This window comes from Oncorhynchus clarkii, chromosome 12 (assembly GCF_045791955.1).
Source record: "Oncorhynchus clarkii lewisi isolate Uvic-CL-2024 chromosome 12, UVic_Ocla_1.0, whole genome shotgun sequence".
NCBI lineage: Eukaryota > Metazoa > Chordata > Actinopteri > Salmoniformes > Salmonidae > Oncorhynchus > Oncorhynchus clarkii.
In genome coordinates this window covers 55,795,541-55,819,529 of record NC_092158.1, presented here as the reverse complement: position 1 = coordinate 55,819,529, position 23,989 = coordinate 55,795,541, and the positions used below count along the sequence as shown (strand labels likewise).

Here is a 23,989-nt window from a genome sequence, read left to right as displayed (position 1 = left end):
ATTATTCAATTTCTGTTGTTCAGTTTATGTCTCAGTTGTTGAATCTTGTTATGTTCATACAAGTATTTACATATGTTAAGTTTGCTGAAAATAAATGCAGTTGACAGTGAGAGGATGTTTCTTTTTTTATTCAGTACATAGCAATTAGGTACACATTCAGGAACCCTCTGGAACCCTCAGAAACTTTCATATGTTTTACATCACAATGAACTTGAGGCGCTATGCTTGAACCTCAGACACAGTTCCCTGTTCCAGTTCCTTGATGACACGTCTCGAGCGTGGTTAGATACTAGGTAGGCAGTGTTACGTGATTCCCACCTCAGCCCAACTATTTCCAGTTCCCCTTCATCGCTGTGTCATCTTTAGTCTCAGCCTCCTACTGCACGTCCAGGATTCCTGTCCTCACGTCACTTCACACAAATGTCGTCTAAAGTCGGGGTGCAAACCTGACTTGTCATATGATAGCACAGCCAGGATGGAGCCCACACAAAGTTAGAACAAAGTCATGCCCCTGCAAAAAATAAAAACCAGTATGGGATCTTGAGATGCCTGGTCATTCGCTCTCATGGCAGATGAATGGATTGCATCACTGCTACGTCCCTCTCAGGTAGTGACGTCAGTCACCATACCACAGAAGTTGCAAAAATAGAGCCCCCATCCATTCAGTAGTCGAGTTCTTAATTAAAGGCCCAGTGCAGTCAAAAACATGATTTACTGTGTTTTATATATATTTCCACAATATGAGTTTGTAAAATGTGAAAATTTGAGTGGATAGCTTGTCTAACTATCTTAGCTGGCATGCCTTCTGGCAAGATTGGTAGACTTTAGAAAAGCAAGAGATTACTAAATAAGACGTTTTTTTTTTACATAGAATTAAGCATAATGATTATGGCTCTAGATTGCAGGAAAAGGTTGTTTCAGGTGTTTGAGAAATGCAAAATTCTCAAACTTCCGGACGGAGGGGCCTACCCTCTACGGACCACCCTCCAGCCATCCTCATGCATTTTGTGCCCCCTCAGATTTTGCCCCTGCTCCCAGACAGCCCTTTCAAAATGATTGCTTGAGAAAAAGCTCTTTGCCGGGATGCTATTTTTGTTTCTTTTTGACCATTTTAATTGAAAACGATCACAGTAAGGTACTTAATTGTTCCCCAGAAGTGATTTGATATAGAGATACAAACAGCTCCATTGGACCTTTCAACTGACCACATTCTCAAATCCCATTTAAATAAATACCAATAGGTCAGTTCCTCTAACCTGACAGGCTGGACTTTTTTATTTTGAGCGTGTCTGTCTTTACCCCTTGTTCCACTGATATATAAATACTGGCTGGGTCCACATGTCAGCACGACACTCCAGCCAGGCTCACACTCTGCTTATATATCATTATCAAGGTAAGATATGCACATACTACTACAGTATAGCTTATTGATTGGAGTATACTGACTTTTGTCTGGTTCAGGAGAACGTCCTTAGCATTTCGATCCAATAGATATCAATAGACGTGAACTTGAAAGTGCTCTTGATTTTCTTTCTGCCAGATGAACGTGTTACTACTCAACGTCCTGTATCTCCTCCTACATATGGCATCGAGCAGCCAACATGAGACCATTGTGACTCTCATGCCAAATGGTGACTGTTTATCTGTTTATCTCTACCTATGTCTACTTTTCTTTACAGATACACTATCTACTTCTGATTATATAACTTCTGCTGTCATAATATTCATATTTCGGAGACACCTTGTATAAAAGGTGTTTTAACATGGAGGCTATACTAAAACAGTGGTGGTCATGTGGTTCCCAGTACTTGTCGTCATGGTGGATCGAAAGGTCTTCACTGAGACGCAGGTCCCTCTGCGATGTGGGGACTACCAGGACATAGAGGTGATCTGGAGGAATGGCAAGGAGCGTCTAGAAAACAAAGGGAACCAGATAAATGTGGAAGTGGTGGAGATGATGGGAGGGAACTACAGCTGCCACAACGCTGCCGGAGACTACCTCAACCACACTCTGGTGTTGGTGCAGGACATACCATCACCCAACAGAACGAGACGCGTCCTGGAGAAGTTACATGACACAGATGGTGTGTGTGTGTGTGTGTGTGTGTGTGTGTGTGTGTGTGTGTGTGTGTGTGTGAGAGAGAGAGAGAGAGAAAAAGACAGAATCAGATAATCATTTTTGTTATTGGGTTAACCTTTTTACACAGAGTACATCAGATGTTTGGCGAAAAATTATAGTGGAATATTTCATTGCTCTTGGAAGAAGACCGAATATCGGATGTCAGCAGCTGTTGTTTTTGTCCAAGTAGGACGGTAAGTCTTCAAACACACGCAGTGGATAGTAAATAGAAACAATAGTCGGCTTTCATGTACTTGTGTTCACATCGTTTGATCTTGTCGCATGAAGTTGAAACGCAGCACAGATGCTCTCTTCATTGACTCCCTGTGAAGAGCTTATGATTTGTTATGTTTGGACCTGAGGCTTCTCTCAGAGAGAGGGTTCCAAGGCTAACCAGGAGATTTGTGTTCCTCATCTAGCACCATCTCTTGCTCCGAAGACAGTGATGGTGAAGGCCTGACCTGTCAGGACCGGGATAGTTGCCCCTTTGCTGAGGAGTTGTCCCGCATCAAACTCACTGTATACTTCAGGACTAACTACCTCCTAGAGGACTACACCATCTCACCCTTCTACATCCGAGAAATAGGTACAGTAAGGCCAGGATTCACGTGCTCCACACTCATTCACTGGAAACAGCAACATCACATCATATATAAGTTAATATACAGTACATCTCATTTCATCCTTGCTGTATGTTGCTCAGTACATCATAGGATTCACACGGCCCCCACTTCATCCAATTTAACCCTTCAGAAATATTGATTCTGTCTGGTCATCCCTCCTCAGTGAAACCAGACAAGATCGACATCACCAAGGTGGAGGGGAACACATTTCAGTGGGGGTACCCAGCGACATGGAGCCGCCCCTGCCCTTACTTCCCCCTCACATTCCGAGTCAAAGTGGTCCAACACGAGGCAAGCTGTGACTCGAAGGAAAAGGTATAAGCACCTTTTTTTTTGTACAATGATTTTATCCTTGGAATCCCCAATGTCTTGATTTACACTCTAGTCTGTGATACATGGCCGGTCTGTCTAAGGTAGGGCGGCAGGTAGCCTAGCGGTTAAGAGCGTTGAGCCAGTAACTGAAAGGTCGCTGACTAGGTGAAATGTGTGATGTTCCCTTGAGCAAGGCACTAAAAGTTAAGTCGCTCTAAGTCGCTCTGGATAAGAGCATCTGCTAAATGATGTAAATTTAAGGTGATGGTACCATCTCTCCTCTTTGATAGGTGTTTATAAGTGAAACCAACATAAATGCAACAGAATTCACTGTTCGTTGCAGCTACAAAAAATATTGTTTCTGCCTCGGGGCAAAGGATGACCTGGTTGACTCCCAATGGAGCCAGTGGACACGTTATGAGTGAGTCTAGACTTTTTCACTGTGTCCTGCCCTCTAATACACAACTTCATTAGTAGTTAAGAGTGTAAAAAAAATCAACAGCACTAAACTGTGCAAAGATGAAAGATTTGTGACTGGCGTGCCTTTGTACAACAGGGTGAAGAATAAACCTAACAAACACTGACAGGTTTGATGGCTCCTTATCACCCATAAATCAAAAACATTCCAATACTTACATATATTTTTTTAATTCAATTGTCATTTGTAGAAAAATGTCTAATTTCTGTCTCTATTGTAAAAAGGTAAGGAAACCCAGATGAAGACCGACAACATACCATCACTCAGCTTCAACCAAAACATCCAAATATGGAATAGGCTGGTCATTGTATAGAAACAAATAATTTGACATTATACTGAAGACAAGTTATGAAATGTAGCTAGTATACCATGTTTGTTGGGATTTTTATTTATTTATTTGTAAAAAATTCTGAAATGTAATTACACCATTTATTTATGTTACTCATCTCTTTTCCAATACGGTTTTCATTGCTGGAGCACGAAGATGTTTGCTTAAATGATTAAATAGACGCAAAAATAAAAAGCTACTGCACACTGATTCACGCTCATGTTCATTTGTTTGCATCGGAATCAACAAAGCAAATCATATTTAGATGACTTTAAGAAACTTGGAACAGGTGAGTGTTTACAATGGGTACACTAATTAAAAACTGACGAGACGACTGGGTGTAAAAATCTGACTACAAAAGTTTATTTTCTAAAAAGTGTCATCTTTTATTTACAGTCGGGATATGTTCACAACAGGAATCCGGTGTCCGCTTGTTAAAAAACATGTTCACACTGTCCGACACCCCCCTACGTACTTGGACAGTGAAACTTAAACTTCTAATTTGGCACTATACTCAAGCATTTTGTATTTCAGATCAAATGTTTTACATGAGGTGACAGCATAGAATGTCACCTTTTATTTTAAGGTGTTTTCTGTTTTACCATTTAGGAATGAATGCACTTTATGCATCTAGTCCCCCAATTTGAAGTATTTGGACAAATTCACTTAGTGTATTAAATTGTCCAGTGTATTTGGTCTACATTCCTAACGTGCCATGACTACATCAAGCTTGACTGTACAGACGTTTTGGATGAATTTGATTCATTTCTATTGTGCACAACATAATCGAAACATAACCAAAACAACCAAACCAAAACAACCAAAAGCATCCAACAGGTTTGTAGAGTCACAAGCTTGATGTAGTCATCGCGTGCTAGGAATATGGGACCAAAATACTACACAAGTGAATTTGTCCTTACTTATGACACCTTCAAATGGGTGGGTGGGGGGCGGGGTAGAGGGCTAGATACATAAAGTGCTTTCATTTCTAAAAAGTAAAAACAGATGTATAAAAATACCACAAAATAAAAAAGGTGACATTATGGACTGTTGCATCATATAAAACATGATCTTAAATCCAAAATTCTGGAGTATAGAGCCAAATGAAACATTTTAGTTTCACTGTCCAAATATATACATAGGGGAGTGTACAACAGTCTGCAAATGACATCTCACAGTTTCCTCATCTTTTACAAACCATGTGACTCGGAAGCAAACTTAACTGGAGGTAACAAATATGACAAGCTGAGAACTAAACAAATAATAGTTTGACAAGTGCTGCTTCAGCAACAGACATGAGTTACCATACATACTGAATGTTGGTTATCCAAGTGTGTATTCAGCAACAGACATGAGTTACCATACATACTGAATGTTGGTTATCCAAGTGCTGCTTCAGCAACAGACATGAGTTACCATACATACTGAATGTTGGTTATCCAAGTGTGTATTCAGCAACAGACATGAGTTACCATACATACTGAATGTCGGTTATCCAAGTGTGTATTCAGCAACAGACATGAGTTACCATACATACTGAATGTCAGTTATCCAAGTGTGTATTCAGTGCCTAAGATGCATGTAGACAGAGTACACACAGCTTGGTAAATGATAGTACCAAAGACAGTCCAGTATGAAGACAGGCTAAAACAGCTTCTCCAACAGAAATCCCCAATCACACCCGTAGAAGATGTCACGGCGACGTTGGCTAGCTAAGCTCGTTTAGAAACACGTCATCGGGTCTAAAGGCCATCAAATCAAAGGCACTCCTTCGATATAAAGTTTTGGACGAAAATTGAAAATGTGTCAGTTTGTCACAAGGTTGGAGTAATAGCATGTTCAACTACCTAAGACATTGGCTCAAATCTAGGTTGTGCCTTTAGATTGAGAAAGCATGTACCGCTAAGGAAGAATTATTTCACTTCTCCCATTGACGTCTCAAACACCTAGTCTGTTTGGTCTGTTTCGCAAGCGTTTTCCGGAAGCTCGCGATGTTGCGCCTCTGGGTTTAGAAACTCTGTGAGAGTACCTTAATTTAACAACTGAAATGCTTATTTAAATTGACCTTTGCCACCTGACATGAAGGCGGCAAAACATGTCCTTTACAAGAAAACAAAGAAGTTGGTCTGTAAAATAAATAAACAGAAAATAACAGAGTAAACCCTAACGTGTTCATATCCTCTGATAGCAGTTGATCTTTAGAATATTGCATAACTTTGCGGGATGACGTGAGAGCATTGATGCTCTAGTGTTAGAGCCAATAAAGCAAAATGTTGGCAAATATTGAATTAACCTAAATACTGTCAAAGACTGTTCAATTGCCTCTTAAAGAGAATACTACTAACAGATACAAATGGGTTTGATTCCATGTTCAGAACCATATCCATTCTTCCAACTATCCAACTGAAAACAATACAATTCTATTTCCAAATAAACCTCATACAAAATCTGAGAAGTTTAGTCTGAGAAGTTTAGTGTCTAGTGCTTGTGCTGAGTCTAACACAATGCCTTTCAAATTTTCCCACCCACCTTCAAAAACATCATAAGTGCCTTTTTCCAACTTATTTTCAATCATTCTACAGCAAGTATAGTTTGGTTCATTAACTTCAGTGGCCTTAACATTTGCCTGAGTATATGACAAAAGTGTTCAGCTCAAATCAAAATTCGGTCAAATGCATAATAATAATAAAAAAATACTGTTTAGCCACACGCAAAGATACAGTGCCTTCAGAAAGTATTCACACCCTTAGACTTCTTCCACATTTTGTTGTTACAAAATGGGATGAAAAATGTATTTGTCATTTATTTTGTCATTTATTTTGTCAATGATCGACACAAGATACTCTGTAATGTCAAAGTGGAAGACAAATTGTAAAATTTGAAGAAAAAAAAAATACATATATATATATATTTTATTCTACATCATATATATATATATATATATATATATATATATATATATATATAGTGATTACATAAGTATTCAACCCGTTGAGTCAATACATCCACACCTGGATTGTTCTTTTTAAAATTCTTCAATCTCTGCCAAGTTGGTTGTTGACAGTCATTTTCAAGTCTTGCCATAGATTTTGAAGCAGATTTAAAGTCAAAACTGTAACTAGGCCACTCAGGAACATGCAATGCCATCTTGGTAAGCAACTCCAGTGTATATTTGGCCTTGTGTTTGAGGTATTTGTCCTAATTTGTCTCCATATGTCAGTTGAAAAGCAGACAGTCAGGGTTTCCTCTAGGATTTTGCCTGTGCTTAGCTCTATTCAGTTTATTTTTATCCTAAAAAAACTCCATAATCATGGCTGATGACAAGCATACGCATAACATGGTGAAGCCACCACCATGCTTGGATTTTCCCCAAATATAACACTTTGTATGCAGGACAGAGTTAATTTCTTTGCCACATTTTGTGCAGTTTTATTTTTGCAATGCCTTACTGCAAACAGGACACATGTTTTTGAATATTTTTATTTTGTACAGGCTTCTTTCTTTTGACTCTGTCATTTAGGTTAGTATTGTAGATAACTACAATGTTGATCCATCCTCAGTTCTATCACAGCCAATGTTTTAAAGTCACCTTTGGCCTCATGGTGAAATCCCTGAGCGGTTTCCTTCCTCTCTGGCAACTAAGTTATAAAATACGCCTGTATCTTAGTGACTGGGTGTATTGATACACCATCCAAAGTGAAATTAATAACTTCGCCATGCTCAAAGGGAAATTCAATGTCTGCTTTTTTTTTTTACCCGTCTACCAATCTTTGTGAGGCATTGGAAAACCTCCCTGGTCTTTGTGGTTGAATCTGTGTTTGAAATTCACTGCTCGACTGAGGGACCTTATAGATAATTGTATGTGTGGGCTACAGCGATGAGGTAGTCATTCAAAAAATAATGTTAAACACTATTATTGCACACAGAGTGAGTCCATGCAACTTGTTAAGCACATTTTTAGTCCTGAACTTTAGGCTTGCCATAAAAAGGGTTGAATACTTACTAATTCAAGGCATTTCAGATTTTCATTTTTAATTTGTTTAAAAAAATTTAAAAAAAAAAAAAAAGATTTCCACTCTGACATTATCAGGTAATGTGTGTAAGCCAGTGACAAAATCTTTACGTAAATGCATTTTAAATTCAGACTGTAACAACAAAATGTGGAGGGTGTGAAGACTTTCTGAAGGCACTGTAGATGTTATTTCCAGGCAGGCATAGCTGATGTCAGTACACAATGACATAAACTAAACTGCCTGTTGGACAACATCTTCCCTCTCCTTCTGAAATGACCTCTGTGACAAGCAGCAGCATATGGACATCATCCAAATAAAGGCCTAATCCACCTCACTGGTTAGTTAAGTCTGATCAACTCTACCTCAGTGTCAGGTGCACTCAGTAAAAGTCAGTTCCTGTGCTAGCTTCACCATCTCTACTTGGTATGGTGCCATAAGGGAGAGAGCCGGGGGGAGAGAAAGAGAATATGCAACGGTATCAGTATAGAACATGTTCATATAGCTACAGATGATAAGAGTCACTACTCTGAAAGAGTGATTGGATGAAACCTAACAAAAACCATTGAATGTAAACTGTGTACCGGTATGTGTACAGTACTTACCGTGTGTCTCCTGGTTTATGGATAGGTGACAGAACTGTTATACTGAAGGTAACAAAGGATTTCAGAGATGAGGGGGAAGAACAGAAATCAAAGAACAAGCCATACAATGGGAAACAGCTCCCAGTCAGAAACAGGCAGTAGTAGTTTGGTGAGGGCTTCAGTGTCCAGCACTGTTCCTGGTTGAGGAATGACCATCCCTTCACATATCCACAGCATTGCTCTCACTGGCTCTGTTTCTTTGACAGATACCTGCAGACATACACCACGACAATGGTCACAAAGCTATCTTCATCTACCAACGACTCACTCAGATAACATTTTAAAAAGTCAGTATTGCAGCAGCAAAAAAAACAGGAAACTGAATTAGTTACAGAACAATATTTCAGTAACGTTACCTCTCCCAATGCTTGTGGTTGAGAAAAGAGAAGTCCTCCAGTTTGGCAATCTCTTTAAGATACTGAGACAGTTTGAAGAGCTCTTTGTCTTTCTCGCGGTTTAAGTGCGCTTTCATGAATGGACGAATCTAAAGGGGGAGAAAAAAAAACAAACATTGAAAATGGCTTCTATAAGAATTAACGCCATAACTGTCAACTCAAAAGCCTCAAGTAGGCTTCGGTTGGGTAACTTACCGTAATACTGAGTCTCAAACAAACGCTGGTCTCTTATAAATGGGCCGGCCATCACATTTTTAGCAAATAAACGCCAGTCTCTAATAAGCGCCGGGTCCAATGAAGTGTAATTACGCTTGCAATGCATTTTGTTTGAAATTCTACCGGAACAGTCCAAGCATCAAATCCAATTTCATTGGTCGCATACACGTTTAGCAGATGTTATTTCGGGTGTAGGGAAATGCTTGTATCTCTACCATGTGCCGAATGATTGAGCCCTGCATGTCAAAACGCAATTCTGTGTATGTAAACAGCGAGGAGAACTGATTAGTTCACCCCTTTCGTAACATTTACAATGCACTCGAAAGCCAAAACAGTGTTATTCAGTTGTGATGTAATAGATCTTTTTTTTTTTTTAAATTTACAAAATCGATAGATAAATATTGGGATATATTCGTTTTGACAATATTGCAGCATTATTTTTGCACTAGTTGACTGTTCCTGCACCAGAAATGTTTGCTAATTTATAAATTGAAATATCACATTTACATAAGTATTCAGACCCTTTACTCAGTACTTTGTTGAAGCACCTTTAGCAGCGATTACAGCATCGATTCTGGCACACGTGTATTTGGGGAGTTTCTCCAATTCTTCTCTGCAGATCCTCTTAAGCTCTGTCAGGTTAGATGGGGAGCGCTGCTGCACAGCTATTTTCAGGTCTCTCCAGAGATGTCCGTTCGGTTCAAGTCCGCGCTCTGGCTGGGGTAGTCAAGGACATTCAGAGACTGCATCGTCTTGGCTGTGTGTTTGGGGTCGTTGTCCTGTTGGAAGGTGAACCTTTGCTCCAGTCTGAGGAACTGAGCGCTCTGGAGGTTTTCATCAAGGGTCTCTGTACTTTTCTCCATTCAGCATTCCATTTAGCTTCGACTCGTCTGCCAATCCCTGCCGCTGAAAAACATCCCCACAGCATGATGCCGCCACCACCATGCTTCACTGTAGGGATGGTGCCAGGTTTCATCCAGATGCGATGCTTGGCATTCAGGCCAAAGAGTTCAATCTTGGTTTCATCAGACTAGAGAATCTTGTTTTTCGCTGCCTTTTGGCAAACTCCAAGCGAGCTGCCATGTGCCTTTTACTGAGGAGTGGCTTCCGTCTGGCAATTCTGCCATAAAGGTCTGATTTGTGGAGTGCTGCAGAGATGGTTGTCTTTTTGGAAGGTTCTCCCATCTCTACAGAGGAACTCCAGAGCTCTGTCAGAGTGACCATCGGGTTCTTGGTTATGTCCCTGACCAAGGCCCTTCTCCCCCGATTGATCCGTTTGGCCGGGCAGCCAACTTTAGGAAAAGTCTTGATAGTTCCAAACTTTTTCCATTTAAGAATGATGAAGACCACGGTGTTCATTGGGACCTTCAAAGCTGCAGACATGTTTTGGTACCCTTCCCCAGATCTGTGCCTCGACACAATGCTGTCTCTGAGCTCTATGGACAATTCCTTCGACCTCATGGCTTGGTTTTTGCTCTGACATGCACTGTCAACTGTCAACTGTCAACTTGTGTGTTGTAGACAAGTGTGTGCCTTTCCAAATCCTGTCCAATCAATTTAATTGACCACAAGTGGACTCCAATCAAGTTGTAGAAACATATCAAGGATGATCAATGGAAACAGGATGCCCTCAATTTCGAATCTCATAATAAAGGGTCTGAATACTTATGTAAATAAGGTATATAATTGTATTATTATTAATACATTTGCACAAATTTCTAAAAGCCGTTTATTGGTTTCTCATTTTGGGGTATTGTGTGTAGATTTTTTTGTTTTATTCAATCCATTTTATAATAAGGCTGTAACATAACAAAATGTGGAGAAAGTCAAGGGGTCTGAATTCTTTATGAAGGCACTGTAGAATCGTAAGAATCCCAACACGTTCTATCTAGAGGTCGACCGATTATGATTTTTCAACGCCGATACCGATAATAGGAGGACCAAAAAAGATGATACCGATATTTAAAAAAAATGTATTTGTAATAATGACAATTACAACAATACTGAATGAACACTTACTTAATATAATACATCAATAAAATCAATTTAGGCTCAAATAAATAATGAAACATGTTCAATTTGGTTTAAATAATGCAAAAACAAAGTGTTGGAGAAGAAAGTAAAAGTGCAATATGTGCCATGTAAAAAGGCTAACGTTTAAGTTCCTTGCTCAGAACATGAGAACATATGAAAGCTGGTGGTTCCTTTTAACATGAGTCTTCAATATTCCCAGGTAAGACGTTTTAGGTTGTAGTTATTATAGGAATTATAGGACTATTTCTCTCTATACCATTTGTATTTCATATACCTTTGACTATTGGATGTTCTTATAGGCACTTTAGTATTGCCAGTGTAACAGTATAGCTTCCGTCCCTCTCCTCGCCCCTACCTGGGCTCGAACCAGGAACACATCGACAACAGCCACCCTCGAAGCAGCGTTACCCATGCAGAGCAAGGGGAACAACTACTCCAAGTCTCAGAACGAGTGACGTTTGAAACGCTATTAGCGCACACCCCGCTAACTAGCTAGCCATTTCACATCGGTTACACCAGCCTAATCTCGAGGGTTGATAGGCTTGAAGTCATAAACAGAGCAATGCTTGAAGCATGGCGAAGAGCTGCTGTCAAACGCACGAAAGTGCTGTTTGAATGAATGCTTACGAGCCTGCTGGTGCCTACCACCGCGAAGTCAGACTGCTATATGAAATCAGACTTAATTATAACATAATAGCACACAGAAATACGAGCCTTTGGTCATTAATATGGTCGAATCCGGAAACTATCATCTCGAAAACAAGACGTTTATTATTTCAGTGAAATACAGAACCGTTCCATATTTTATCTAACAGGTGGCATCCATAAGTCTAAATATTCGTGTAACATTGCACAACCTTCAATGTTATGTCATAATTACGTACAATTCTGGCAAATTAGGCGGCCAAAACTGTTGCGTATACACTGACTCAGCGTGCAATGAACGCAAGAGAAGTGACACAATTATACCTGGTTAATATTGCCTGCTAACCTGGATTTCTTTTCGCTAAATATGCAGGTTTAAAAATATATACTTCTGTGTATTGATTTTAAGAAAGGCATTGATGTTTATGGTTAGGGACAGTCGTACAACGATTGTGATTTTTTCGCAAATGAGCTTTTGTTAAATCATCCCCCGTTTGGCGAAGTTGGCTGTCTTTGTTAGGAAGAAATAGTCTTCACAGTTCGCAATGAGTCATGTTAGCAGGCAATATTAACTAAATATGCAGGTTTAAAAATATATACTTGTGTATTGATTTTAAGACATTTGCGTAACAGGCAGTCTCCTCACGGAGTGCAATGTAATCAAGTGGTTAGAGCGTTGGACGAGTTAACTGTAAGGTTGCAAGATTGAATCCCTGAGCTGACAAGGTCAAAATCTGTCACTCTGCCCCTGAACAAGGCAGTTAACCCACCGTTCCTAGGCCATCATTGAAAATAAGAATGTGTTCTTAACTGACTTGCCTAGTTAAATAAAGGTATATAAAAAATTTGTCAAATCAGTGTCCAAAAATACAGATTTCCGATTGTTACGAAAACTTGAAATCGGCCCTAATTAATTGGCCATTCCGATTAATCGGTCGACCTCTAATTCTATCGGCACCTAAGTATTGTGATAATATTGTATCATGAGGTCGCTGGCAAGTTCCAGTCCTATTATTCAGTATTTTTTTACATTTTTGTAACAGAGGGGTGCAGAACCCCCTTCCACCCTCCCACTCGGGGGATCCGGGGGTAATTTTATTGTAGAACGACTGAAACAGTCAGCTCTGGTGACTGTCAGATAGCATATTAAACACATAAGCCATGCTAAAATGTTTAGAATTACTGTAGATTTGCTTTAAAACTGCAACGTTTTCTCTCAGCCTCATGGGGGGGAAAAAATATAGAATACCATGAGCTTAGCTATAAAACTTCCCTCTCTGCCCCATGGCAAAATATGTAGAAACATTAGAAGTTAACAGTTTTGTCTGACCTTTCGGAGGGGGGGACTTTACTAGTGCAGTACTGAGACTTGACTAGGTGAGGAGGAATGATGAAGTTCCTAATATGTATTCCGTACCAGTGACTGGCGTTGTCTTGAGAACGGGTGCATTGTGTTTTGTGCGCAGGCATGTTTGGCTGCTGCAGTGGCACATTTATTTATTCGTAATTTTACCAGGTAAGTTGACTGAGAGCACGTTCTCATTTACAGCAAAGACCTGGGGAATAGTTACAGGGGAGAGGAGGAGGATGAATGAGCCAATTGGAAACTGGGGATTATTAGGTGACCGTGATGGTTTGAGGGCCGGATGGGGAATTTAGCCAGGACACCGGGGTTAACACCCCTACTCTTACAATAAGTGAAATAATGGAATCTTTAATGACCTCAGAGAATCAGGACACCCGTTTAACGTCCCATCCGAAATAGGGCACCCTACACAGGGCAGTGTCCCCAATCACTGCCCTGGGGCATTGTGATATTTTTTAGACCAGAAAGAGTGCCTCCTACCAACACCACTTCCAGCAGCATCTGGTTTCCCATCCAGGAACTGACCAGGAACAACCCTGCTTAGCTTCAGAAGCAAGCCAGCAGTAGTATTGCAGTGTGGTATGCTGCTGGCATACAGCTAAATAACCTTTAGAACGGTGTTCAAAGTAGTGAGCAATGATTTTGCCATGGCGCACCGCCACAGCTAAATGAATGCAGCGGATACACTCATTTTAAACTGGCTATAGAACTGATTGATGACAAATAGCTGGTTCTTAGCAACATGTAGAGCTAGAAAAGCAAATCACAATGCAGTGGGCTGGACTTTCCATACTTTGAATGGTAATAAATGCCAGTCTCCAATACGTGTCCGTCTCCAACAACCGCGGTTGAAGAAAATAAACACCCGGTCTATTAAATGAATGGATGTTTTACCATAACTTACCTTCAGTCCGTTCTGTGGGTTCATGAGGAAATTTCTGCCAATGTCGTCGAACATGATGGTGTTCCTCTTGCTGTAGAACTCACTGTACTTGCCCCATATCACCCCGAGAGGCTTCACCTGAAACACACCCAACATGACAGACTAACTGGAGACACAGTTACATCAGGCGAATGGGACATGAATCAGTGGGATTTATGAGGTTGCATGCTCCAATGTAGGACGACTCACCTCCACTACACCCCTCTTAGGTGTGTGCACTGTGATCATGGCTGCACTGTCCAGCATGAAGGTGATCTTGTAGTTAGGGTTGTCTGTCACTCCTAGCTCCTGAGACACCAGAGGGTACAGTGAGACAGTCACATACACAACAGGAAGGCAACATCTGATTTGATGCTCTACACTACAAGTCAACACAGGCTATTAAATCACTGATCCTCAATTTGTATAGTCTTGCTGTGAAAACATGCTGTGAAAGCTATTTTGGAGAAACATTGCCCTCTTCTGGCCAAGAAGTGTCAACAAGCTAAAGGGAATTTTCAAAAATGTTCTGCTTCATTTTCATCATCTTCAGCACCATGTGAAAATTACACGTTTCTATGTTTTGTAGTAAAAAATGTTAACATTTATCTTCCTCTATTTTTTTTACTACAAAACATAGAAACATGCCATTTTCACATATGGTGATGTTGGGGTGATGCTGGAGCTGAACATGAAGTTGAACATTTTGGAAAATTCCCTTTCACTGAGAAAGATACAAAAATCAAAATTTCAGAAGGGAATACATACTTTCATTTTAGCATCAATCCACTTCATACTCGTGGCAGCTAGAACAAGAAAACTAATTAGGGCGAGTTAACTTGAACTTTCCATTTACTTTTCCAAAATCAAAAAACAAGGAGTTTGGTACTTACACCAAATTACAATGTCATAGTCTTCGAACGCAGAGGTCAAGAACTCATGGAGAAAAGGCCTCATGAGCTCTTGACCTGTCTCTGCACATGACTTGTGATCTGGAATGAAACAAATCAGAGGAAAACAGTCAAAAGTTTGAAGAATCTTATCTTTCAATAATAATCAGAATTCTTAAACAAAATCAACAACAAAAAAAATTCACATTTTGAAATTGTGTAATTATGCATTTAACCAGGAAAAAAACAGAATTTCTCAGGGCAGTTTTGATATCTTCCTACACACCAAACAATGTGTAGTCCACATCTAGTACTAGCAGCCTCTTTCCTTCCCTGGGTGGGTTCATCTCCTCCACTTTGTAGTCTTTGACACGGCGGGCTATCTTGGCCAAGTTCTCCTCTCTAAAGGAGCAAAGTGCATGGCATACAGTTAAAATAAAACATTGAACCGACTATGGTTCCGTCTTAGAAAACTTACCATAGTGTCAAGCAACGTTTGAGCCAAATCAATGACTTGTATTACTGGAGCTACAGTATAAATGAGTTGTCTCTGCAAAGTCCTACTATACCTGTTCTCTACTTCAATCACCTCTTCTTCAATGTCAAAGTCATTGACAACGTCATCATTCTCTGGGGGAGGTGCTAAAACGTCTTCCTTCGCAAAACAAAACACAAAGTGATTGAGTGTTACGAGGTCTTTGACATGCTAAGTATAGGACGACATTGCTTCTGGTATACTTCTGTCTGGAGTAGATGGAAGAGGAACCCACCAGACTCTCCTCTCTGCTGCCCATCATCATGATCTTGGTCTTGGGTTTGAGCTTCAGTGAGCCCAGCTTCATGTCATCCTCTGCTGGTTTACCTGGGATAGAGAGAGAAATATTAACACACAATGACTCAAGACAACGCAGAGGTCTACAATGGTGACATTTTCTAAAAAAAAAAAAATCACACGTTCCACTTGCAGCTAGCGATGGGAGTTTAGGCGACACGGGTGTCTTCCAAGTCGAGAATGAATAAGGTATTGCCGTGCTTACGGCGAAATAACAGCCTGTTATCGACGGCTATCACAGCGAATGACGAGTCGTTTGAGTCCATCAGCTAGGTCTTACCTTTGACTTTTAATCCTAGGAGTTTCTGTCTCTCTGGAAGAACACCAGTCAGGGACTTGATAGACTGCTTGAGGTCCAGCACAGTGTCCTCTTCAGAGAGTGTACTGATGGAGTACTCCTGTCCACCCCATTTAATGATCACAGACACAGACATGCTGGCGCAAACCTCAGACACCTGCACGAGAGCAGAATGGAATCCATCAGCTAGCTAGCTACCTACCTACATCTAGACACCATGACAGGATAGCAATCTAATAGAAATTGAATGCTTCGTTTACTTTGCAATGAAAATAAGTGATAAATGAAGTTTAATAAAGCTCCCATGTGTTAGCTAGCTATATTTGGCCATCCCTAACCTAAATAGCGAACTAGGTTATCTAGCAGAAATGAATCAGTGCAGTACCTTTGTAGCTGCAACATTCAGCCCATTCCATGCAGTAAAGTAGGCTAGACGTTAGCTAGGTAGCTTGCAATTATCCGCAACTAATCAATCACTCAGACAAAATCGGATTAAATGATTATTGTATAAACGCACATACTGTCTGGCATGACTAACAAGCAGGCAGTAGTAACAAAACACAGCATTCGTGTCTCTCATTCATCCAACTCCAGCTAGCCACTCAAGCTAGCTAGCAAGCTAATTCAAGGGCCTGCCATACATGGACTGTTGTTAGCTAGGCTATTTGTAGAATAGCAGACAATCCGATGCGTATTCATACCTAAACAATTGCGCTGTGTCACAAAACCCTTCGTTTATGTGGTGTACAGGAACACGTACTAGCTACGATGGGGAATAAATTAATAAAGTAGGTGATTTCTGAAAACTCATTCAGCGTTGATTAATCAGCAATTCTTCCTTTCTCCCAATGATGCCCGGCCCGGTTTGTGACCAAGGACGCTTGGTTTGCGCCTTCCCGTGAGTGTTGTACTACTAAAATACCGACAGATGGAGACAACTAGCAAGGAATATTCTTCTGCTTCGGTGGGGTTTTACAGCGGGTGGAATCCAGTATAATGTTGCATTACCGCCACCAAATGGACTGGAGTATAAATCACTATACTTTGAAATACAAATTAAAGAAAAAAATTACGCTAACTACGCTAATTACAACTAACCCTACACTCAAAACCCAAAACACATTCTACTATTTTAACCCTATCTGATCCTACATCAGGCCAACGGCCTGGGAGGACAGGACACTACCATTCAACACCCCCTCTTCTGCAGTAGAATCTCGTAATCTCGTAATCCCAAGTACTTGCAGCTACCACCACGACACCTATTTTCTGTGATTTATGTTCCATTCCTGTTGTACTGTTGATAACCTTACTGAAGCACATTTCATTTGTAGGCCTATCACTCTGTACTGGGAAAAAGTCTACTACTCACATGAGCATTTTAGGATCCCTCACCCTTCATCCATCTTCCTCTACTTTCTTCACTGCCTCAGCACATGACACCTTCTTTGCAACTCTGACCCTGTCAACCTCAACCTGTCTCTCTGGCACCGGATACTTCCGATCCCCAGCAAGATGGGCACCCCTACAGCTAACACAAATACCACTTCTTTCACTGATTCTACACATCCCTTTGTCCCATGCCCTCCTGCACACTACTCACATTTTGGAATCTCCCTCCTACACACTGCTACATTGTGATCATAAACTTGGCATCTGAAACATCGTAGTGGATTCGGCACAAAAGCTTGTACGGGATAACTGATATATCCTATCATTACTTTGTCGGGTAATGACTCTGCATCAAAACTCAAAAGAACAGACGATGACTCTTCTGTTTCACCCCTCTCGCCACCGGGTATGCTGTGCACCAAACAGCGGGCGTCACAGACACCGGGAGGTAACAGGAGTTTCACCCCATTGTCATGATCAGTGGTTCCAAGTTTGTATCATAAACTCTTTGACAAGCTGATCATAGCGAAAAAGAAAATACATTGCAAATAGGCTTGCGATAAATCCTGATGAAGTTGGGTAGCTACTAGCTGATATTCAGAGCTTAAATAGCCAAATTAATAAGTCACAGGAATCAAGTCTAATAAAGCCAATGCAATGGCCTTTTTTTTTTGTTTTTCAAATTTGTTTTTACAAACGGTGGGCCTACCACATGGATGGGCATTCAAAAAATTCCATAACGGCCGACATGGTAGGCTACACCCCAGTAAGCACGAGCCGACGTCTTTCTGACGTCTTTTTTTTTGTCCTTTCCTGACATCGTTTTTTGGTGTTTTACAAACGGTAGGTTTACCACATAGATGAGCATTCATAAAATAACATTTCAGGCACCACTATAGGCTACACCTCAGTAAGCACGGATCGACGCAGACTCCTTTTGTATGTCTTTTTTTTATGCAGTTCCGTACCGGCCTTGATTTCCACATCCACGGATATTGGTTTTTGTTCCGGTCCCGACCAAATCTGAACCAATCATAGACGTCTATGTTTAGTTCAGATTTTGTCCAGTCTGGACCGGCCTTGATTTTGCACAAACATAGATGACATAAGTGACTTATTTTCAACTTTTATTCAGAACCCAAAATGTGCCTGATTTCAAAATCTGTAAAATACATATTTCAAACGTCTCTAAAATACGTATTTTCAACAGCAGGAAAATACGTTTTTTTCAACTTTCATTCAGAACCGAAAACAAACCTGATTTCAACATCTGGGAAATCCTTATTTTAAACATATGGTAAATATATTTTTCACCTTTCATTCAGAACCTGTCATGCCGACTCCCACTCCCCCGCTCTACTAACCACCGGCCCTAGCAACCATCATTACGCACACCTGAACATCATTATTTCATCATCATTATACTCTCCCTTTATTTAGCCCTCAGTAGCCATCAGTCACTCGGTAGTATTGTTTTAATTCACATTCTGTACACTTCTCATGTTTTGTTTATCTGTATTTCTCATTATTAAACTCATCTTCTGCACTTGCTTTCTGACTCCCGGTGTATACATAACTGAACCTAAACAGAACCTAACTTCTACGTCTGGAAAAAATATATATTTTCGACATCTTTTCTACGTAAGTTTTGTGCGGGGGTGTGTCATTTTTTGGTCTCGCCAATAGCGGCAGAACGGCAAGGACTTGTATTAACTAGATCACTAACTCTAAATATAATACCCACTGCTAGTAGCCATGTATTCATCAAACAGTAAATATAATGTGAAAAAAAACTGTTGCAGTTGTAGGCTAATACCTATGAGACCTATGGGCCTATTCCCTCACTCAACTCCATATCTCAAAGCCATACCAAATATCTTGGTTGTATAGTTGCTATTGAGCTGAATATTGAGAGTTGAGAAATTTAAATTATACCTACAGAAAGCTGAGACCCTCGCCTCTTTGACAGGGATGAGGGGACTAAGCTTCCAACGCTGTGTTCTTCCCACAATTGCATTTTGAAATGTTATACGATCAGAATGCATTTTTCACTCAAGTGACGCACCAGTGACTAATAGGGTAAGAGGCAGAAAATCCCAGTGGAGAGAGGGGAACCGGCCAGGCAGAGACAGCAATGATGGTTTGTTGCTCCAGTGCCTTTCCGTTCACCTTGACATCCCTGGGCCAGACTACACGCAATCATAGGACCTGAGAGATGAGTCTTCAATAAAGACTTAAAGGTCAAGACCGAGTCTGCGTCTCTCACATGGATAGGCAGACCATTCCATAAAAATGTATCTCTATAGGAGAAAGCCCTGCATTCAGCTGTTTTCTTAGAAATTTTAGGGACAATAAGGAGGCCTGCGTCTTGTGACCATAGCGTACTTGTAAGCATGTACGGCAGGACCAAATTGGATGTAATGCTAATGCTTTTTGTAATGCTAATGCCATGTAATGCTTTGTAGGTTAGCAGTAAAACCTTGAAATCAGCCCTAGCCTTAGCAGGAAACTAGCGTAGAGAGACTAGCACTGGAGTAATATGATCAAATGTTATGGTTCTAGTCAAGATTCTAGCAGCCGTGTTTAGCACTAACTGAATTTGATTTAGTGCTTTATCTGGGAAGCCGGAAAGTAGAGCATTGCAATAGTCTAATCTAGAAGTGACCAAAGACAAAATTGATACATTTTTCCACATCATTTTTGGACATAAAGTTTCAGATTTTTGTAACAATATGTAGATGGCAAAAATCTGTCCTTGAAACAGTCTTGATATGTTCGTCAAAAGAGAGATCAGGGTCCAGAGTAACGCAGAGGTCGTTCACAGTTTTATTTGAGATGACTGTACAACCATCAAGATTAATTGTCAGATCCAACAGAAGATCTCTTTGTTTCTTCGGACCTAGCACAAACATCTCTGTTTTGTCCGAGTTTAAAAGTAAAGAATTTGCCGCCATCCAATTCCTTATGTCTGAAACAGAGGCTTCCAGCGAGGGCAATTTTGGGGCTTCACCATGTTTCATCAAAATGTACAGCATAGCAGTGAAAGTTAACATTATGTTTCCGAATGACATCACCAAGACGTAAAATATATAGTGAAAACAATAGTAGTCCTAAAACGGAACCTTGAGGAACACCAAAATGTATTCCTCTGTGGACAAACCATCCACAGAGACAAACTGATATCTTTCCGACAGATAAGATCTAAACCAGAACTTGTCCGTGTAGACCAATTTGAGTTTCCAATCTCTCCAAAAGAATGTGGTGATCTATGGTATCAAAAGCAGCACTAAGGTTTAAGAGCACGAGGACAGATGCAGAGCCTTGGTCTGACGCCATTAAAAGGTCATTTACCACCTTCACAAGTGCAGTCTCAGTGTTATGATGGGGTCTAAAACCAGACTGAAGCGCTTCGTATACATTGTTTGTCTTCAGGAAGGCAGTGAGTTACTGGGCAATAGCTTTTTCAAAAATTTTGAGAGGAATGGGAGATTCGATATAGGCCAATAGTTTTCAATATTTTCTGGGTCAAGGTTTGGCTTTTTCAAGAGAGGCTTTATTACTGCCACTTTTAGTCAGTTCGGTACACATCCGGTGGATAGGGAGCCTTTTATTATGTTCAACATAGGAGGGCCAAGCACAGGAAGCAGCTCTTCCAGTAGTTTAGTTGGAATAGTGTCCAGTATGCAGCGTGAAGGTTTTGAGGCCATGACTATTTTCATCATTGTGTCAAGATATATACTGTAGTATTAAAAAACGTGAGTGTCTCCCTTTATCCTGGGTCCTGGCAGGGTTGTGCAGACTCAGGACAACTGAGCTTTGGAGAAATACGCAGATTCAAAGAGGAGTCCATAATTTGCTTTCTAATGATCATGATCTTTCGTTAAAGAAGTTCATGAATTTATCACTGCTTAAGTTAAAGCCATCCTCTCTTGGGGAATGCAACTTTTTAGTTAGCTTGCAACAGTATCAAAAATACCTTTTCGATTGTTCTTATTCTCCTCAATTAAGTTTGAAAAATAGGATGATCGATACTGCACGGAAGACTTCCAGTTTGGTGTAGCACCATTTCTGTTCCAATTTTCTGGAAGCTTGCTTCAGGGCTCGGGTATTTTCTGTATACCAGGGAGCTAGTTTCTTATGACAAATGTTTTTTGTTTTTAGCGGTGCGACTGAATCTAGGGTATTGCGCAAGGTTAAATTTAGTTCCACAGTTAGGTGGTTAACCGATTGTTGTACTCTGGTAGTCCTTTGGTAGGTGGAGGAAGTCTGGAAGGGCATCTAGAATCTTTGGGTTGTCTGAGAATTTATAGCACGGCTTTTGATGATCGTTGGTTAGGGTCTGAGCAGATAATTTTTTGCGATTGCAAACGTAATAAAATGGTGGTCCGATAGTCCAGGATTATGAGGAAAAACAGTAAGATCCACAGCATTTATTCCATGGGACAAAACTAGGTCCAGAGTCGATGATGTCGATGATGGCTTTGAAAGCCTTTTGGAGTGGGTCTGTGGACTTTTCCATGTGAATATTAAAATCACCAAAAATTGGAATATTATCTGGCATGACTACAAGGTCCGATAGGAATTCAGGGAACTCAGTGATGGTAAATGTTAGCAACACCTCCGCATTTATGTGATGCTCACGGTATATGGTCACTAGTGTAACCAGGAGGAGAGGCCTCATTGAACACAGTAAATTAATCTGGTTTAAGCCATGTTTCAGTCAGGCCAATCACATCAAGATTATGATCAGTGATTAGTTCATTAACTATAACTGCCTGGAAGTGAGGGATCTAACATTATGTAGCCCTATTTTGAGATGTGAGATATCACAATCTCTTTCAATAATGACAGGAATGGAGAAGGTCTTTATTCCAGTGAGATTGCTAAAGCAAACACTGCCATGTTTAGTTTTGCCCAACCTAGATCGAGGCACAAACACGGTCTCAATGGAGACAGCTGAGCTGACTACACTGACTGTGCTAGTGGCAGACCCCACTAAGCTGGCAGGCTGGCTAACAGCCTGCTGCCTGGCCTGCACCCTCTCTCATTGTGGAGCTAGAGGATTTAGAGCCCTGTCTATGTTCAAAGATAAAATGAGAGCACCCCTCCAGCTAGGATGGAGTCCGTCACTCCTCAGCAGGTCAGGCTTGGTCCTGTTTGTGGGTGAGTCCCAGAAGGATGGCCAATTATCTACAAATTCAATATTTTGGGAGGGGCAGAAAACAGTTTTCAACCAGCGATTGAGTTGTGAGACTCTGCTGTAGAGCTCATCACTCCCCCTAACTGGGAGGGGGCCAGAGACAATTACTAGATGCTGACACATCTTTCTAGCCGATTTACAGCTGAAGATGTGTTTCGTTTGGTGACCTCTGACTGTTTCATCTAACATCATTGGTGCCCACGTGGATAACAATATCCCTATACTCGCTACAGTCAACAGTTTTAGCCTTAGCCTGAGCTAAAACTGGTAAACAGTGATGATTGGATGATTGGATGATTCTTTTTAAGTCTAATACTGCTGGTAATGGAATCGCCAGTGACTAGGGTTTTCAATTTGTCAGAGCTAATGGTGGGAGGCTTCGGGTGTCTCAGACCCCGTAACGGGTGGAGAAACCTGAGAAGGCTCGGCCTCAGACTCATTACTTCATGGGGAGAACCGGTTGGAAGTTTATGTCGGCTGAATGAGCGACACCGGTTGAGCATTCCTACAGCATTTCCTTCCAGAAGCCATGAGAAAATTGTCCAGCTGAGGGTACTGTGCTAAGGGATTTATAATACTATCTGTACTTATTGGTGACACAGACGCAGTTTCATCCTTTCCAACACTTAAATGACCCTTGCCTAACGATTGCGTCTGAAGCTGGGCTTGCAGCAAGGTTATCCTCACCATAAGGCGATCGTTTTCCTGTATATTATGAGTACAGCTACTACAATTGGAAGGCATAATGTTTGGGCACAAAGGCACTTACAGGGTATTTCACAAATCCCAAATACATTTGAGAAGGGAGAGACTCTTCTTTAAAAAACTATAGAATGGAAGGAGGGGGATTCTTCACTCCGTCGACCATGCGGGTCAGTCGGTGTGCACAAACCACTTGATCAATTTCATCACCAGTCAAAAGTTTGGACACACCTACTCACTCAAGGGCTTTGCAGCCAGTCAACGGTGTGTTAAAAGGTGGATTTGGGGGTTTTCATTGCCACAGATATAAATGGTATGGTTCAAGTGTAAAGTAAACTACATTATTGTGGTTGCGGCAGAAATGCTTTTGGGACTCCAGGAGTTTACATCGGAAGACTTGCAAAGGGTACGGCACCATAAGAATGCTCGCCCTCCCAGGCTCTCCAGATCTGTTTAACTTTTTTTTAAACAGAAAAGTAGTTTGATTTAGTTTATTTATTTACACACACACACACACAGGCTCCGTTTTCATCCTGTTTTCATCCCTCACAGTAGGTGGCGGCATGCACACTAAAATTGTGCG

At 40.8% G+C, this 23,989-nt stretch overlaps 2 protein-coding genes across 2 annotated transcripts; one reads left to right on the top strand and one right to left on the bottom strand.

Annotated features, from left to right (window-relative positions):
- Window positions 1-1,540: 1,540 nt before the first annotated feature.
- LOC139420832 (interleukin-12 subunit beta-like) lies at window positions 1,541-4,036 on the top strand. The gene is made up of 8 exons (XM_071171172.1): window positions 1,541-1,631; window positions 1,806-2,084; window positions 2,208-2,313; window positions 2,539-2,705; window positions 2,906-3,057; window positions 3,345-3,475; window positions 3,611-3,641; window positions 3,757-4,036. The coding sequence occupies exons 1-7, from the start codon at window positions 1,541-1,543 to the stop codon at window positions 3,636-3,638; spliced, it is 954 nt and encodes a 317-aa protein (XP_071027273.1). The 3' UTR covers window positions 3,639-3,641; window positions 3,757-4,036.
- A 185-nt stretch (window positions 4,037-4,221) lies between these two features.
- On the bottom strand, window positions 4,222-17,000 carry LOC139420831 (ubiquitin-like domain-containing CTD phosphatase 1). Its single transcript, XM_071171170.1, has 11 exons — window positions 16,814-17,000; window positions 16,095-16,269; window positions 15,753-15,844; window positions 15,552-15,637; window positions 15,269-15,384; window positions 14,986-15,084; window positions 14,861-14,898; window positions 14,303-14,401; window positions 14,075-14,191; window positions 8,871-8,998; window positions 4,222-8,724 (listed from the first exon to the last, which is right to left on the bottom strand). Exons 2-11 carry the CDS (start codon window positions 16,246-16,248, stop codon window positions 8,697-8,699), a joined length of 957 nt encoding a protein of 318 aa, XP_071027271.1. The 5' UTR covers window positions 16,249-16,269; window positions 16,814-17,000; the 3' UTR covers window positions 4,222-8,696.
- Window positions 17,001-23,989: the final 6,989 nt, after the last annotated feature.